This window comes from Botrytis porri (genome assembly GCF_014898465.1).
Source record: "Botrytis porri strain MUCL 3234 chromosome Unknown BPOR_015, whole genome shotgun sequence".
Classification (NCBI taxonomy): domain Eukaryota; kingdom Fungi; phylum Ascomycota; class Leotiomycetes; order Helotiales; family Sclerotiniaceae; genus Botrytis; species Botrytis porri.
The window spans coordinates 825,023-844,383 of NW_024066089.1; the positions used below are offsets into that span (position 1 = coordinate 825,023).

General features: G+C 35.8%; 4 protein-coding genes across 4 annotated transcripts; 2 read left to right on the forward strand and 2 right to left on the reverse strand.

Annotated features, from left to right (window-relative positions):
* Nucleotides 1–5,479: 5,479 nt before the first annotated feature.
* Nucleotides 5,480–7,934, reverse strand: EAF01_010023 (uncharacterized protein). The gene is made up of 3 exons (XM_038918279.1): nt 6,829–7,934; nt 6,201–6,773; nt 5,480–6,111 (listed from the first exon to the last, which is right to left on the reverse strand). Exons 1-3 carry the CDS (start codon nt 7,443–7,445, stop codon nt 5,718–5,720), a joined length of 1,584 nt encoding a protein of 527 aa, XP_038766249.1. The 5' UTR covers nt 7,446–7,934; the 3' UTR covers nt 5,480–5,717.
* Nucleotides 7,935–9,699: 1,765 nt separating this feature from the next.
* On the forward strand, nt 9,700–10,953 carry EAF01_010024 (uncharacterized protein; the record flags this gene model as incomplete). Its single annotated transcript, XM_038918280.1, has 4 exons — nt 9,700–9,763; nt 9,816–9,964; nt 10,045–10,590; nt 10,693–10,953. The coding sequence occupies 4 exons, from the start codon at nt 9,700–9,702 to the stop codon at nt 10,951–10,953; spliced, it is 1,020 nt and encodes a 339-aa protein (XP_038766250.1).
* A 463-nt stretch (nt 10,954–11,416) lies between these two features.
* EAF01_010025 (uncharacterized protein) lies at nt 11,417–13,357 on the reverse strand. The gene is made up of 2 exons (XM_038918281.1): nt 12,763–13,357; nt 11,417–12,708 (listed from the first exon to the last, which is right to left on the reverse strand). Exons 1-2 carry the CDS (start codon nt 13,141–13,143, stop codon nt 11,704–11,706), a joined length of 1,386 nt encoding a protein of 461 aa, XP_038766251.1. The 5' UTR covers nt 13,144–13,357; the 3' UTR covers nt 11,417–11,703.
* Nucleotides 13,358–14,437: 1,080 nt separating this feature from the next.
* Nucleotides 14,438–17,819, forward strand: EAF01_010026 (uncharacterized protein; the record flags this gene model as incomplete). Its single annotated transcript, XM_038918282.1, has 6 exons — nt 14,438–14,487; nt 14,541–14,552; nt 14,654–14,760; nt 14,975–15,535; nt 15,584–16,743; nt 16,833–17,819. 6 exons carry the CDS (start codon nt 14,438–14,440, stop codon nt 17,817–17,819), a joined length of 2,877 nt encoding a protein of 958 aa, XP_038766252.1.
* Nucleotides 17,820–19,361: the final 1,542 nt, after the last annotated feature.

Below are 19,361 nucleotides of genomic sequence, written 5' to 3' on the forward strand. Positions count from 1 at the left end.
GACCGTTTGGCCATGTGACGCGGTATGTTGGATACCGTCGTAACACAAAACAGGATTACTTGATATTACCAAAAAAGCAAATTGAAGATTATTATAATAATATAATACAAAAACTTGCCCACTAATAAAGAGAATAGAATTTTGATTTAAACCTGCCACCGTATTTACTATATTATACAATTGAAGAGCTCTATTCATACAAAAATATCAATATATTATATACAATACAAAACTAATAATAAATAGAGGATAACTAATAATATAAATTATTTATATTTTAATAGCAATTAATATATATTTCAAATAATTAATTAAATTCGAATTTTCTATAATTTCAAAAGGATTAATATAATATCGAATCTAAATATATTATTTAATATAGCTAGAAAATATATATATAATGAGATGATTTAGATTTTAATAATTTTAATGATTTTCTAGTATAATATTTAATTAATTTAAAACAAAGTCTATTATACTCATTTAATTTATTATAAGAAACAGGGATTGAATTAAATAATAAGATAATTATCTATTATAAGTTTCAAATATCAATCTGATTCATATGAATTCTATTTATACAAAAAAGAAAGTTAAACCTATATTAAAACATATAATCAATAATATAACATTACATATTATACTTTACTCCACATATATATAAAATATATAAATAAGGATAATATATATAGATATAGATATAGTAATTCTTTTTTTATATAAAAAGAATAAATAGAAATAAACAATCCTTTTACTTATATATATTATATATATATATCTTATCAAGTCTGTTCAATACTTATTCTAATTTGAAATCAATTTTCTTTCAATTTTATTAATTATCTTAAGATTATAAACTTCTTATAGATTATAAGCATATAGTAAAATATAATTTATAAGAGAATAAGACTAGTATTTTAGTCTTAAAGAAGAAGTAGACTCTAATCAATAACTAATATTAATTATATAAGCAACATGATACATAATTTTCTTAAATCTAAAAGGTATATTCATTCTTAATATTCTACTTTTAAGGGAATAAAGTTATATTTTATGCTTTTTCATTTAATCTAGTTTTCTAGCTTTTATTAATCTCTTATAAATCTTTTTCTAATACGGTCATTTCTATGAATAAAGCTTCTTTAAATTCTAATTAAAAAAGGTAAAAAAAGAATAATTCGAATCGAAAGTTATATATAAATAAAGAAAAGTCTTATTCATTAAAATAAGATAATTAAAGGGAAGAAGATATTAAATCGATTTGATTGAATAAAGTATTCGTATTCAATTAAATTTAAAAGAACTAAGAGTATGAGGGGGGGAGGTTTGATCATTATATAAGAATGAATAGAAGTAGATTATTCTTCTACTTCTTTATAAAACTTGAAATATAGGAGATTGAATCTTTTTAGTAAGGGAATAATGACTGGAAGCTTGTAAAGCTTCAATTTAGTATATTCTCTTAAGGGTACGAATAAAGGTCGAATTCGTACAGAATTTTAAAGTTATTTTATTAAATAATTATTTGTATTATAATAAGCTCTTTAACTTTATAACCTTTTTTCTTTACCCTTTCGAATTAAAATAAATTAGATTTACTAAAGATAATAAGTAGGCCTTTTTCTGACTTAATAGTTATATAAAAAGAGGGTTTTGTACTATAGAATAAAGGAGGAGGGTTTAATAAAAAGTTCCTAATAGAAGAGGGTAGTAGAATAATTCTTTTGTTACGACGGGTAACATTGGATCACGTGATGAGTGTCATGTGACAGGACGTTGGAGCCTTTGGAGCTTAGGATCCAAGGGATCCAAGTAGAACAGAACCATGGGTTTCGTAGAGCAGGAAGGTCTATATAAAGGAATGAGTTTCATTATAATGTAGAGCTTCGTGCTCAAGAACAATCATTAGTTTCATTACTATAGTTACGAGAATTGCAACCAGTTACCAACCTTATTGAATTCCTACTTGAAGTCTAGTCTAAACCACCTCGAGAGATCTCTAGACACTTCCACGTGACCCTAGAGGCAGCTCCCGTAACATCTTTTTATATAAAAAAGAAAAGGTTTCGAATTCGAAAAGTATATTGAGCTTTGAGTAGGATATAATTGTTGGGCAGACTTAGTAAGGTGTGTATATACAATATGTATAAATAAAAGAATTGTTTATTTCTATCTACCCTCTTTATATAAAAAGGGAATTACTATATCTATATATATATACTACCCCCATTTACATACTTTATATATATATAGAGTAAAGCGTGATATGTAATGTCACATTGTTAGTCACGTGTTCCGACAATAATAAATACAAATTAAACTATCGATTTATTAAATTCTATAAATGTAATAATCTAGTTTATAAATTAATTAATTTATTCAATTTTAAAAAAAATACAATTATAATTAAGAATCTCTTATTAGTATATTAATCGAAGAAGATAATATAAAGAATGTAGTATTCTAATCCTTTATATAAATTATATATAAATATAATCTAATACAATCTTGTTCGTCTTCTTAAAGAATATCTCATTAAATAACCTAAACCATTTTTTTCATTTTTATATGAATACCTTCATACGAAACCTCAAAAAGTGATTTAATTTATAAATACCTTCAGCAAGAAAATAAACGTTAATTAGTATTGAGATCACTTAAGGAAAAAGAATTATCAACTTAAATCATTATATACAGCATTGTATAACCTATATAAAATGAATAATATAAATTAAAATGATTTAGAATAAGATATAATTCTTCCTATTATATATATAATAAAAAGAATCATATAATTTATTTAAGTATATAATCATATGTTTTGATATAAGTCAAATTTCCATTTATAATAAAAATTCGAAATGTATAATATAAAAAGCGAATTATATTAACTAAGTTTCTTAAAACCTAAAACTAATTTGAACTAAAAATCCTCTTTTTTCTTTATTTTATAATCAAACTAAAGAAAATAAGGAAAGAATAAATTGAATTAAAATTTTTATATAAATGAGGAAGAGTTTTATTCACTAGGGTGGGGTAATCAAAGAAAAAGAGATATTAAATTAATTTAATTGAGTAGAATATTTATATTTAATTGAATTTGAAAGAACTAAGAGTGAAAAGAGGAGGTTCAATTATTATATAAGAATGAATAGAAGTAGACTATTCTTCTACTCCTTCGTAAAACTTGAAAAAAAAAGTTTTTCTATATAAAATAAATAATATAAATTGAGATGATCTAGAATAAGGTATGATTCTTCCCATTATATATATAGTGGGAAGAATCATGTGATTCGCTTAAGCACGTGATCGTACGTTCCGACATTTTTATATATGATTAATATATTATATAATAAGTTTGTAATATATATATTATAATTATATATTAATCTAAAGTATCTTTTAATTTATCGATAGTAATATAAACAATACAATTTAGAAAAAACAATATTACAATATTAAATAAATATATCAAATAACAAAAAGTAAATTTCGCTAAAGGATTTAATTATATACTATTTGATTTAAATTCATTTAAGATTATTATCTTTACTAATATCTTTTTTACTAATAATAAGAATTATTCATTCCAAATAAACTATATTATTATTATAATAAATAAATATAATAATATTAATATTATTTATTAGTTATTTATTAAATACAAAAGAGTTATATATAATATTCTAACTTTAAAATTATATGAATTAGTCTAAGAATTTGATATTAGTATAGTATTTACTTTTATAATTAGTATTATTCTTAATAAAGAGATTCAATTAGTTTTATATACTAATTTAAAGTCATTATATGATTTACTCATCAAGTTAGATATAATTAATGAAAAGAGATTAATAATTGATATTATAGTACTATACTAATCTTATAAAAAAAGAGATTATTGAAGTTAAATAAATTAATAAACTAATTAATCTAATTAATACAATAATAATGAAAAAACTATGTTAAGTATTTCTTAACTTTATTAATATAAATAAAATTAATATTAAAGTAATAAAATAAGTTAAAAGAAAATAAAATGATAAAGAAGGTAATTTTGCTAGATTCTAATAAAGTTATGAATTGAAATCATAAAAGAAAGTTTCTAGCGTATGCACATTAATTATTAAGATCTAGTGAATAGCTTTAATTAATCAATTATTATATTATGGTCTTTAGTAAATATAGAATATAATAGTCTCAAGCGAAAGTAAAAAAAACATTTATATAAGACCTATAACTTTTTATACTTATCATACACAGATCACGTGAAATTTCTTGTAGCTAATATTCAAAGTTTTTAATTATATAGATTAAAAAAAGCAGTCAATTCCTATTTATACTCTTATACTCTTTATGTATTACATTATATATTCTTTAAAGACTCTCTTCTCTTTTCTTTACTAAAGATATTACTTTTATAATAACATTTCTATAGTATATATAAAGACTTACTTTATAATCCTATTACCTGTTACGACGAGTAACATTGGATTATGTGATAAGTGTTATGTGATAGGACGTTGGAGCCTTTGAAGCTTAGGATCTAAGGAGCTAGGAGCTTTTGGAGCTTAGGATTCAAGGGATTCAAGTAGGATAGAATTATAGGTTCTATAAAGCAAGAAGGTTTATATAAAGAGAACAGGCCTTATTATAATATAAAGCTTTGTGCTTAAGAACAATCATTAGTTTCATTACTATAATTACGAGAATTGCAATTAGTTATAACCTTATTGAATTCCTACTTGAAATCTAATTTAAACTATCTTGAGAGATCTCTAGACATTTCCATATAACCCTAAAGGCAGCTCCCGTAACATTACCTTCTACTCTTTTACAATACTTACTTTTATATATATTAAATAATTTGTCGATATATTCATAATCAAATCAAGCTTTCTATATAGTGATTCTATTTATATATTCTATAAGTCTAAGCTTCTCATATAGTACTATTTATAATACTATTCTTAATTAAGCCTAGTCTATCTCATACTAAGCGCATAACCTATAATAAATTCATTATATATATATTTACTTGTTATACAATTCAAGCTTTTAATTCTTCGAATTTCATTAGAATAATTAGAGTATTGAAAGATTTCGATAGTAATCAATTCCGATTTGTTTTTTCTTCGATATAAATCCTAAGTCTATTATAATCTAATTATTCTATTCTAATTCGAAGAAATAAAGGTTTTAAATAACTTAATTATATGAATACTAATTATTAGAATCTAGTAAATAGCTTTAATTCATTAGCTATTATATTATGATCTTTAGTAAATATAGGATACAATAGCCTCAAGTGAAAGCAGAAGAGACTAGCTCTTTTTATAATGTTTATATAAAACCGACAACTTCTTATACTTAGCTAGCTTTTTAGATAGAATCCAATATAGACATTTAGGACCGACGAATACGTGGGGTGCTACGTCTTCCGTATCCTTCTCAAACCAACAGAGATGAATATTTTTAGGGGAGTAATGTAGAATCTATTCTTAAATTTCTTGTAATTCATGAATGATACTAATAATATCAACTGTGTGATCCTAAACTCCAAGACGATGCTTTAAAAAGAAATTTTCTATGCCCATGTCACACCTAATCCCGCTTAAAAGAGTATCATGCCTATGTACTGCCAGTATGCCATATTCATGATATGCAAGACGATGCAAAACTATGCTACCTGTCACCGCACTCCTTATCTTTGCCATTCAAGCATTGCAGCAAGCCACCGCGACTGCCGCTCCCAGCAGTGAGCTCTCCTCCGCATACATTAACTCCACAATACCACTTCTTGCACCACTTGCTTCTACCAGCAAATCAATATGTTTTTGTGTATTTTTGCGAAATTCGGGATAATTTTCCAGCACAGAGCCATTGTAAGCAACGACTGTGTGAGCTGAATTGGCGAGTGAAATTAATTCGGATGTGTTACGCATGTGCCAGAGGGCGTGGACACCAGCAGCAATGAGGCCGCTAGAGCGAAGGGTTACGAGGGATGCTATGAGTCGTAAGGCACGAAGATCGACTTCGGTGGGGATATGAGAGGATGGGTGACGGGTGGTGAATATTTCTATAGCAGTTGTAAGATACGGAGTTGTGTCGCTAAAAGTAGTGTTAGTTTAGTTTAATAACTATCAATGAATAAACCTGTCGGAAACTACATAGGGGGGTTTCTTTAGTCGGCCACTTACGCTTCGATGTATGAGAGAGTTTCGGTCTCTAGCGAATATTTCTCCCTTAGATTTGCAGGCACCACTCCTCCAAATAGCCCTGCGCTCTGAATTCCATCAATTAATATTAATCGTACGATCTCTCCTATGTACCCACCACTCGCGAAATGTTCGAATGGCTGAAAGTCTGGTCGAGGGTGATTTGCCTTCAAATTTTTATCCCATTTTGTGTACGGAAGATAACTTCCACCAAACATTGAGAGTTCCGTGTTGACAATAACATGTTTTGCGCAATCATGCCAAGATGCAGGACGGATCCCAAATTTTGGCTGTGAAAAGATATGGACAGGAAGATGAGCTGCAGCATTTAAACCAGTTCCCAAGATTAATGCGAAACGAGTTGTAGGATCTATATATGCTTTGGAGAGTAATGTTGCTGAAGAGTCGTTCACAATGGCATTCAATTGAACGTTGAGTCCTCTTTTCAGGCAAGACTCTTCAATCAAGTCGCCTAGATCTTTGCCAATCAATCCATCGGCAGCACAAAATCCTTTGCCCATGCCCATGAGAAGACCGCCCCTAAGCGATGTTTGACTGTGAAGCTATCGTCAGCTGATTTCGAATTGGATAATTATCTTGATGATCATACTTGATAGGAAAAGACCAGGACAATCCCACGGATAAGGGTGCCTTCAACATTTCATGTCGTTCTTTTCCCCCGGAAAGAGTGTCGACAATCCGGTCTGCCATCCAATCGAAGAACTGCACCCCGACAAGCTGTCTTTCAGCACTTTTTATCTTGAAAGATTTTAACTCAATAATCTCCATCTCTTTCCCTTCACATCCTTTCCCAGCAAGTTTAATCAAAGCCACCCGAAAAGTCGACCCCCCAACGTCTAGAGCAAGGTATGTTCCACATTCATGACCACTAGGTAATTGATGATTGTATGAAGGAAGCATACATTGTAGATTTTCCAATAAGCTCTCCGCGAACTCTTTTCTCAAGCCATCTGATAATGCCAGCAAGGAGGCCTCTGTCGTAGAATCTTTGAAAGCAGCTTCAACCTCGTCCAGAAACTTCTTGACTCTCGTCAGTGAAATCTCCTTTACATCGACATTTTCGTCCTTGATTCGTTTGATAGTCGAGGGCGCAATCCAGAATTTGATAATGATCTCTAAGATCGACTTTGTTTTAAGAAAAGATTTGATAAATGCGGCATAGAAAGCCTGTCGTACCCTATACATGGCAGCGATGAGCGGCTGCATGATATGAAGTCCTCATACATATAGGAAATACTCAATGAGACTGACGCGCTAAATTACGAAAGTGCTAGGGTAGTGCTGATACGGTCCCGCCTGCTCCATATCACAACAAAGATGAAGAAGGGAGTTTAAACAACTAAAAGATTGAAAAGATGGTAAACTTCAATTGGGTCAAAAAAATGGATCCAGTAGATGTAAAAGGAAAGGTCAGATTGGGCGGTAGAGGTACACGATGTAAAAAAGAAATATGGTAGTAGGACTTTTACCCTCGTGCTCATAAAAATTAAGTAGGCTAGACGTTTCGGCCGATTTGTGGTAACAAGCTGGAATGAATGGATGAATGAATGAATGGAGGTCTATGGAAGAAATACGTACAAGACCTGTTACTTTCCTGGAAGGAGTAACTATTGCGCCATCATTCATGGGGAATGCAATATCAAACAATTGGTTACCCAGCTCCAAGAATAGATTGAATGGGTAGGATAAGGGGAAACAGTTTAAGCCAAGACTGAGGAGGATACTACAAGTTACAACTAGGAAAGAAATAGTTTGGGAGTAACATCGTATCCTCACTCGGTTCGTCATTTCCCAGAAAGTTGGATCCCAATCGTAATGAAAATAGATTAACCAAAGTTACCTTCTTCAATTGAAACAAGCTACTTGGAAAGAAAGGGTCCGACTCTGAGCCGTCCCTCCATTCTGTTTAAAAGTTGATAATTCTGCATCGCTGCATTGTTCAGCAGGACAAGATCCTCAAGGCCATCGAAAATGGATATGCCCCTGCATAATGGCCCCTTCCCTATCTTTGGATGACTATGGATATTATCTAAATTGCCTAGGTAGTAGTAGATCCGACAAAGCATCCGACTCTGAATCAGAATCAGACTCAGAGAAACACTTCAAAAGCATTCCCATGAGTCAAAAGGTCAAAATTCCATGCTATGTGGTTCGTGTAGCATTGAACTTAAACCGTATATGGTAATATCATGATGGGGGGGTTCCAATACAATCATCGCTAGCAAAATGATTAGTTGCTTTGCTCGGTTGAAAGCAACGTTACAATTGGGGAGAGAGCATTTTGATCTCCGTCCCACCACCACCATCGATATATCATAGAAAATGTGAGAGAACTCAAAGAAGGATCATCGGGGAGGAGGAAGTGAGAAGATTTGAAAGCTTATCTAGGCATCAATAATGATCACTTCTAGTGTAAACAAACGTACAGACTGGATTCTGGATATCAACTTCTCATCAGTTACTATGCGATATGTCCTAGCAGTTTCTTGCTGATATTCCTCCATGATTTCAAGACTCCAAATACCAAGACGGAAAATCAATCATCTCCATGATCCAACTTTTGCAGTACCTAATTCAGTAACTCAGGAATTAATTCATTGATTAATCTAGCGTCCATTTCTCCCATCCACAATTCTGATCGGGATAAGCTTTAAGCGAATGTAACGGTAAGACAGCAAGAAGAAACATCCAACCATCCATCAAAACGTTCTCTGGAATTTCCCCGACCCTTCTTCCATGAAACTTCACCACCATCAAAATTTGGAGGGCTCCTCGAAAGCTGGTATCGTGGGTGTAATTGGGCGTACGACGACCAACAATTTTTGATTTGAGACACCAATGAAATGGTCAAAGTGTTTGATCATTCATCGGAACTTATTATTGACTGACCAATTTATGACTCGGGGCTTCCAGAGCTCATTGTGACAGCCGTTAGTGGAGATGTATCGATCTTGTGGGGTAAGCAAACTACCATACTTCTTTCTATCAGACTACCGATATCAGTAAGGCTATCACTACTGGGTCGTCGTGACGTTCCATGCACTATCAAGATGATGGAGGGGCAGAATGATAGAGTTGAAGGTCACCATACTTGAAACTGTCCAATGAACAACACCACCATGAGATGTTTCTATCAAGGTTTGTCGACGAAAGCTTGCATTTCCTTGTTGTGATGCGTGGAAGCTAATGGGTCGATGCCAACATCCTGCGACGAAACCCATATCAGTAAAGTATGGTAGGTACGTCAAACCACTTGACCAATTTCTCTGATGACCTACTGGGCAGATAATCTTCGGTTTTATATTCACTGTTCGCATGCCGTATACTCCATCTCTGCGGGAACATAATCATACCTAAACTTTCTGCAAACTTACATTACAACCTACAAACACCTACATACCTTTATATCGACACTCCAAAAATCCTCATAACTTCCTACATTAATTCAAACACAATCAAAATGAGATTCATCATCAGAGATGGCAGAAAAGAGGCATCGGCCTATGTTGCGCAGTACATTGTTGGTAAGAAGATACCTCGGGTTGAAGATACAAACATCGATTGACATTTAGTTAGATCGTATAAACGCTTTCGGACCTACCCCAGACCATCCTTTCGTTCTTGGTCTCCCTACTGGTTCCTCCCCTATTGGCATATACAAGATACTCGTCGAAAAGTACAAGGCTGGTGAAATCTCATTCAGAAATGTTGTCACCTTCAATATGGTATGTCTAAACTTTGCACATCAAGCTGCATTTATCTCTAGTGTTGAGAGTCAGATCACTAACAGGGAGGAACTGCATAGGATGAATACATTGGTATTCCACGCAACCATCCAGAAAGCTATCATACATTCATGTACAAGCATTTCTTCTCCCACGTTGATGTCCTTCCTCAAAACGTCCACATCTTAAATGGCAATGCCGAGAATCTCGAGGCCGAATGCGTACAATATGAGGAAGCTATCAAAGCAAAGGGCGGAATCGATTTGTTCCTTGGCGGAATCGGACCAGATGGACATATCGCATTCAATGAGCCTGGATCTTCCCTCGCATCCCGCACAAGAGTCAAGACTCTGGCATATGATACAATCATCGCCAATTCCCGATTCTTCGATGATGATTTGGAGAAGGTTCCAAAGATGGCTTTGACAGTAGGCATTCAAACTATTTTGGAGGCTAGAGAAGTTGTCATCATTATCACTGGAGCACACAAAGCTTTGGCTCTGGCAAAATGTATTGAAGAAGGTGTAAACCACATGTGGACTCTCTCTTCTTTACAGATGCATCCACATCCAATGATTGTTGCAGATGAAGATGCAACACTTGAGCTTCGAGTTAAGACAGTCAGAGTAATTGCCCCACCTTACATTACCCCGCCATCCACTTACCCCTCCATGACCAACTTCCTTCCTTCACCAGTTGAACTCGGTTACTAACAAAATTGCAAACAGTACTGGAAATCAATCGAGAAAGTCGCCGCCGATGAAGGTTTCGAACAAATTCTTCCATCTGCTGCTCGTACGGGCCCTAAGCGTACCGTCCCTCTCGCACCTATGGCAGAGAGCTTAGTCAAAGAAACACCCACCATCAAGTCTCCACAACCTCTCACAAGCACTTTCTTGGCAGCACCAGCTACCGAGTATCCAATTCGCAGAAGCATTACTCCAGATTTAATTCCTGACCGTATGGGAAGCAGAATTGTATCAGTTTAATACTGTGGTTGGTAGTTTGGGTACGGATTTGATAATGTTGGCTATGGGAAGATCACATTGGGTTACATGGACACAAGATAACAAGTTCTTCTCTTCGTAGCGGAATTATTAGTCTTTACGGATTGCGGGAGTAGATCTACGTGGCGCTTCTCTACTTTTCTCTTTATTTTCTTCTTTTGACAATATGTATCTTTATAAGATACCGAGTCCCTTCTGTTTCTTTTGTTATTTTGGCGAGCGAAACGGAAGTTATTTACATTAAAGTCAACTCACCTACACTAAATTTCTAAGATTCCCAGGAATCCTCTGTATTACTACATAGACAAGATGAGAGTTAATGAGAAATGAATAAAATAATATATATTAATAATCATTGTTGTGTTCCGTAATGACGTGTGTGTTGTGTGTGCGATACTTGTAACAATTCAATATACACATGGACATAAAGCACAAGTATGCAGGGTATCAAGAGTATCAAGAGTATCTATTTAGATAAACAGCTAGGTATCTATATCTATGTATTTTCGTTCTGACTTGGGCTGTGAAACCAATTTCTATCTATGTCGTTCTTTGGCAATTTGATGGAGGTGCTCGCTATGTTTTTTTAATCCGTAAATACAAAAGAAGAGAAATCGAAACCCCGATTGAAGAAGCCTTCATAGTCTTCCTTCCCAGCAATGACAAAATGCAATTCCCCTCCTATCTCCTAGCATCCATTCACCCTCGAGCCTAAACCAAGATTCCATCTCCCTAACTCATAATTGTTCCCCTCTCCTCCCCCTCCCTCTCAAAAACCCTAACGCCAAATTTCCACACCTCATCCACGACAACCCGCTTCCTGCCCTCCTCAACCATCACATCCAACACACACAAATCTGCATCCATTCCGCCCTCCAATCCACCCTTCACATGCTCTAACCCCAGCATTCTCGCTGGAGTCTCCGTAACTGCTTTTAACGCCTGGGCTACACTGCATCCTGTCCAGTTGAGGAAATTGGATACGCATTCTACGAGCGTTATGGAGGAGCCTGCGATTTTGCCATCGGATTCCAGACGTAGGTGGATGCCGTCTTTGAGGATGAAATCGTTGTTCCAGGCGTAGCGACCGTTGGGGAGACCGACGAGGTGCATGGCGTCTGTAACGAGAATGAGGCCTGAGGGGTGTGCATTGTAGGCGAGGGTTATGGTGGTGGGGTGGAGATGGATGGAATCGGCTATGATGCCGAAGTAGGGGCGTTGGGTTATGGGTTTGGGGAGGGAAGGGATTATGTTTTGAGTGACGAGGGGAGAGGAGGGAGGTGTGGTGGAGGGGGAGGAATTGGTGGTGGGGGTTGTGCCGAGGAGACCGAAGATTCCGGGATTGCGGTGGTGGAGAGGACGCATGGCGTTGAAGAGGTGGGTTATCATTGTTGCGCCGGCGGTGATGGCGGCGGTGGCGTCTTCGTAAGTGGATTCTGTGTGGCCGATGCTGAAGATGATGTTGTGAGGGGGGGAGGTAAGGGTTGGGATGAGGGAAGTCATGTGTGGAAGTTCGGGGGCAGCAGTTATGAGACGGATATTTCCGAGGAGGTTTGAGGGGCCGTAACAATCTGAGAGTGAAGTGAGGTCGTTGGATTTAGGAGCTAACAGGACGGGGAGGGGATGGATTCCATTTTTTGTGGGAGCGAGAAATGGTCCCTCGACGTGAGCACCGAGTGATTCGGTTCCATCTGATGCAAGACGACTTGCTCCAGAGGGACCTAGGAATGGAAGTGCCTTGAGGAAACTATTAGTATAGGTTCATCCATATAGATCACTCCAAATACTTACATGATGATAGACCTCTGGCCTCGATGATGTGATAGTAGGTAAATGTGAAGTAACACCCGTCTTAACCAACAACTGATTAATCCTCTTGAATTCCTTTGCATAAGCATTAGGATCATCACTTTCCGGTATAGAAGCAAAATCGAACCCAAAAGCTCCATTTAATTGTGTATCAATAAAACCTGGTGAGATAATGCGACCACCCAGATCAATAACCTCATCTGGTACACATAATTGACCGTAAAAAGCTTCCTGGCTTTGGATAATTTTACCGGTGAAGGAGGAGACCCAGAGATCTTGGGTTACCAAAGATTCGCCCTTAAGGAGACGACAATTTGTAAACTTTGTGACTTTGGCAGTCGAGGTTGGTAGTGCCGATGGCATGATTGCGGATTTGATTGCAGAGTTATGTTACAGAAGAAGGTAGGAGGATAGAAAGTGTTTTAAGAAATAAGGTAGGAGACAAAGAGAAAGAAGATTTGAGGATATCATGCAAATAGTACTGCAATCTCATTCACTAGAAAATGAATATCTCTAGATTTGAAGAACCTTGAGAATTCACTTGTACCTTCCATAGTTATTACCTACCTACTTACATATGCCCATATCTACCTACCTACTTACATATGACCATACCTACCTACCCATCTGCCATACTGGGGATGATTTGATAGTGCACATCTGAACATTAGCTCATCTCAAACATGATAACCTTAAACAACCTTGGAAGGGCAAAGTATCTTCCAAACTGAAAATTTCATGTTATCAGTTGTATCATACAATGAATGACCCAGTGTCAGTACCAGTATCATGTCATAGTACATCTATCCTATCCACCGTATCGTAGCGTTGGACCGGTATAGTGTGTGTGGTTGATTGAGTGGAGAGGAAGAAGAGTTACCATCAACAATCAACGTTGGGATCTGAGGTATGTTGTAAGGTTGTAAGGGGACCGCAAATACATATGTAACGTCGTATCGAATCGACGGATCATCGAGTGATTATCGAATAATAATCGATTTATCAAGCACACTTGAAATCACTCGATGATAATGATCGTATGCCAAGCCGCCGAGATTATATGTTATGGTCTGAATTTTTGAATCAAATTCGAAGAAATGCTGGGTTGTCTGGAATGATCAAAGTCGTGAATTTTGCCTGGGCGGAGGAATCAAGATATTATGGGTGGCCACAACACCACGGTGCACAGTTCGACAATTCCGCCGTGTAACATCATGTGACCATTTTAGATGGAGGAAGAACAACATCCCTAGCCACCCACTTATCACTAGGTAGATACTTCGTACATTGATACATCCTACAACATCCTAGCTGAAACCAACCACTTACATCTGTTCAAGTAACACACCCCAAAGTGCTGGATATGTGAGGCTGATGATTATACATCAAAACATATTTCATGCATACTTTTTGGATATTGGCAAAGAAGCGACGGCTGTGATGAATACGTTCATTTCCATTTTTCCTTGTATGACACCATCCAATAGTATTCTTCACATATCATGATTTCTTAATTACACACGGAAAGCGGAGCAGACGACTATCCTAGGTTCTCAGCCAACGTTGCGCTCAAGTTAATAGCCCTGTTACACTCTCCAAATTACGTTGTCCAGTGTGGACACAACGACATTTGTAAAGCAGCCAGAAAATATCAAAGATGGATGTTACAGAAGAGGAATTGGATCCTTTGTGGAAGGACCTCGATTGGTAGGTTCTGGGCCACTCACATAGAGATTCGGACGTAGGCTAACAAAATGAAGGGCCATGGGACAGTGAGTATATTCTTAATCTACCGAGCCGTATGGGACAACGATTTATGGCTCTGCAATTATGTTCTTGCTCCCGGATACTAATCGGGTATCTCTGACTACAGATGCTTTATGATGGGATTCGAAGGGACCGAGGTTACTCCTCAGATCAGGACTCTTATTGAAGATCATCATCTAGGTGCTATTTTGTTGTCGACCAAGAATATGAAATGTAATAATTTGTATCCCTTTTTTCTGTTTGTAGTATTCTGTTTTTCCGTCGTTTTGTAGTCCAATGAGTAGTTGGCATTGGCTTTGACTTGTCACCATGATGGCTTCAGCCATGTAATTCGCCTCCCAGGCGCATATCTTTCACATGCATATCATTTATACGATGATGATGTTGTTCTTTGAGTTCCCTTATAGACAATCGTTGACCTGAGTAGCTGCCCGCGAGACAGCAAATCTAGTACAGGAACTCCAAACGATCGCGCACCAAGCTGGTCATCTAGTCCCTTTAATCATTGCTCTTGATCAAGAGAATGGCGGCGTCAATAGTCTTTTTGATGAAGATTACATCTGTCAATTTCCCAGTGCGATGGGAATGGCAGCAACCGGATCTCTAGAGCTTGCATACGAAGTTGCCAATGCAACAGCCAAAGAATTATCAGCAGTTGGAGTTAATATGATAATGGGCCCTTGTCTAGATGTCTTGACAAATGCTCGTTATCAACCATTGGGCGTCAGGGCTACTGGAGATGATCCTCAAGAAGTTTCCCAATATGGTATTGCTGCCATGAATGGGTATAAGGATGCCGGACTCGCTTCCTGTGGAAAACATTTCCCATCATATGGAAATCTAGATTTCCTAGGGTCATCTCTTGATATGCCCATTATCACAGAGACTCTTGAACAGTTAAGTCTTGGTGCTCTAGTTCCATTTCGAAATGCCATTCGTGAAGGAATGGATTCTATTATGGTTGGTGGATGTGCAATAGCAAACGCCGGTTTGTTTATCTTTTGTATTGTTGGGTTGTATTATTAACACTGAATAGGAATGAATGTCATGCACGCTTGTCTTAGTGATCAAGTTGTGGATGATCTCCTTCGGAACGATCTTGGCTTCAATGGTGTAGTTGTTTCTGAATGTCTTGAAATGGAAGCATTAAGCCATGATATTGGAGTTAGAGGTGGTACCGTCATGGCAGTAGAAGCTGGATGTGATCTAGTACTTCTATGTCGCTCTTACTCTGTTCAAAGAGAAGCCATTGCGGGATTGAAACTTGGTCTGGAAAACGACATGATCTCTAGAGAACGTATAAACCTCTCTCTGAAGCGAGTTTTAAGGGTTAAATCACAGTGCACATCTTGGGCTAAAGCCTTGAACCCTCCAGGCATTAGCCATCTGATATCTTTACATCCTGGCCATCTCGCTTTATCTACCAAAGCATACGATAACTCGATAACTATTATGAGAGATAAAGGCCATTTACTTCCGCTATCAAATAGTTACTCTGAAGATGACGATGATCTTCTCCTTTTAACACCATTAGTGAAGCCATTACCAGCATCTACCGCAACTCTTGGTCACGAGAATGCAAAATCTACCAACAATGAATCTGAAAAATCACACAAATCATCAATCATGAGTGGTGAAGGCGTATTTCGAGAATTAGGGAGAGCTTTAGCACGTCAAAGACATGGAAGACTTCTTCATACTTCATATACCGCAAATGGAGTTCGACCAGTTCATGAAAATTTGATCAATAGAGCAGGAACCATTATCATTATAACGGCCGATGCAACTCGAAATTTGTATCAAAATGGGTTCACCAAACATGTAGCTATGATGTGTTCAATGCTTAGTTCTGCAGGAAAGAAGAAGTCATTGATTGTGGTTTCAGTCAGTTCTCCATATGATTTTGCTATGGATAAGAGTATCGGGACATATGTTTGTACTTTTGATTTTACGGAAACAGCTATGAAAGCATTGGTGAGGGCATTGTTTGGGGATTTTGTTCCTCAAGGAACGTTACCTGGTGCGCTTAGAAAGAGTAGGAAAGTACAGAAATCGAGGCAGCATTGGTTAGTGGAGAGTTATAATAGAGATAGAGATGCAAGAGGTTTACAAGCACTTATTACATCTATTGAGAAGACTATTTCACCAAATCAACAATCGGCATTAGCGGGTGCAACAGCGGGCTCTTTTGAGATGGTATGCACTTCAGAATCTTTCTTTACAGAATGATGTTTGCATTTACGTTCAATTATAAAATCGCTAACACTTTCTTTTCCCCTTCTTAGCCATCCGCCGCAAATCATAATGCTCTTGAAGAGTCTCATTACGTTGTGCGCAACAGCAGTACTCAAGCTCTATTTGGATTCTGCTCCACCAGTTATTTACCCAGTACTCACACCGGTACAATTTCCACATTATTTGTTGACCCTTCCAAACGTAACCTCTCAATTGGTCACTCCCTCCATCAACGCGCTCTCCGTCATCTCCTCCAAAAACCAGGTATTACTCACCTTCAACTCGGCTCTACCCTCCCAGCTATCTACCTTGGTATTCCAATGAGTGACCTCACCGAAGGTGCACGTCTTAAACGCTGGTTCGCTACAAATGGCTGGGATATCCTTTCTCCCCGACTTCTATACACGCTGATAATTCGTAACGTATCAATTTGGACACCTCCAGAAGGGCTCTTAGGAACAATCCAACGCTTATCCCTTCAATTTGATTTGATTCATGGTCCTTCAAACTCCGCAACCCAAGTTCTCGACTTCGTTCAGACTCATTCGTCACCTGAAATTCATAGTCTTTATAATCTCGCCATCATGGATCCAAAATCTTGTGGTATCGTGAGGGCTAAATCACCAATTGATGGGAGCCTCGTGGGTACGATTATTATCTCTCGGTCTGAAACTATGCTTTCTCGTTGGATGCCCGTTCTTTCTTCTTCTCCTACTCAATCTAATTCCACTTCCCATACAAATCCCAACAATCCCAATGCTAAAGGGAAAGAAAAGGAAGACAACAGAAATGGAAATAACACAGTAGGAGGTATTCTGGCTCCAATCATCCCATCGAATAATGCGCAACGAGAAACAATCTTGCAAGGATTAGTCATGTTAAGTATTCGACAGAATAAAAATAAGGGGGATGGAAAGGGAGTGGTTTTGAATTGGGTTGTGGGGAGTGATAGGGATGTTTTGTTGGGGATGGGATTCGATGTGTTGGAGGCCTGGGAAGAGGTGGTTTGTGGAGTTGAGAGGGTGAGTTTATTTTGATTTGTGATGAGAGAATGGTGTGAATGTTAGAGTTGGGTAGGGTGAGGTTCAATGAGGAAGATATGCTAACGTGTACTTGTTTATAGTGGAGTGATATAAATCTTGGTTGAAGGGGAGATGGAAAGAGGTGTAGATATGGTATTTTGTTGCATGTTTAATATAATCGATATTTCTTCGGAATGCTTAGGTACCTTATCGACGCGTAAATGATTGAGGTGCTATGTATTCAATTCGGCAAATGAAGTGCTCTTGATCACTAGATCAGGTTCAACGATTCAAAGGCTCTCGATTGTTAAATCGGATTTGATAGTCGAAAGAATCAAAATTGTTGAGAGATCTTCAATTTTCAAATCGGATTTGCTTATTGGGAAGCTGTCAGTCATTATATCGAAGTCAATAATTATAATGATGATATCCTTTAATGATATAGTAAGTATATTTATGACTCCCTGTCTTCCTCTTTAAATACTTGAAGATATTATTCAGAACTTATTTTAGGAATTTTGTTTTTGTTTTTGATAATTAATAAATAACTAAACTATTGAGCAGACTTGGTAAGGTGTGTATACACAATATGTATAATTAAAAGGGTTGTTTTTTTCTGTCTCCCCTCTTTGTATAAAGAGGGAATTGCTATATCTATATACGTGTACTACCCCTACTTACGCACTTCGTGCGTATGTGGGGTAAAGCGTGACATGTAATGTCACGTTGTTGGTCACGTGTTCCGACATAAACAAATAGAAATGTATATTATAATAAAAGAGAAGGGGATCATATAGTTGAGAGTTGGATATGAGATGAATTGAATGAACAGATTGGATGTTGGAGAATTTGATTTCGTTTGAAGTTTATATCGCCATTATATAACGCCTCGCTTAACAGGGATCTTAATGACCAATCAGAACATCAGGATTCTGAGAATTCTTATAATATTAGGATTATATTTTATAATAATTATTGAAATACTTATTATTATTATATAAAGGAATATTATATTCTTTACATTCCTATTTGCTTTTATACCTTATTCCTTTTTATTTAAAATTAATAAACTTCTTCTTTAATATAATCCTTTTTGCTTTATAAAACTATTCCTTATAAGTATAACAATTCCTTTTACTCCTTAATTATACAAAATAATAATCTTGAAGAGGATTATAAATCTCAATTAAAATTAATCGAATTTGTTTTATATATTTAAAATGATATTTGAGCTTAAATTTAGTAATTAATTTATCAATAAAAGATTTTCGAAAATCATTATATTTAAGAGATTTGACTATAGAATACTTTAATATGATTTCTTTATAAATTAAGTAATAATTAACTAAAACAATAACAAAAAGCTATTATTTTAAAGCTTAATAACCATTATATTATTATTATTGATATTTTAGTATAAATATATATAATTAATTTCTTATATCAATAATATTTATATTATAATTATAATCATTAAAAAGAATTAGAATAAAGAATTCTTTTTTATATTCATTTTTAAATAGTATTTAAGTTGTTTTAACTTTCGAAAAGATAATT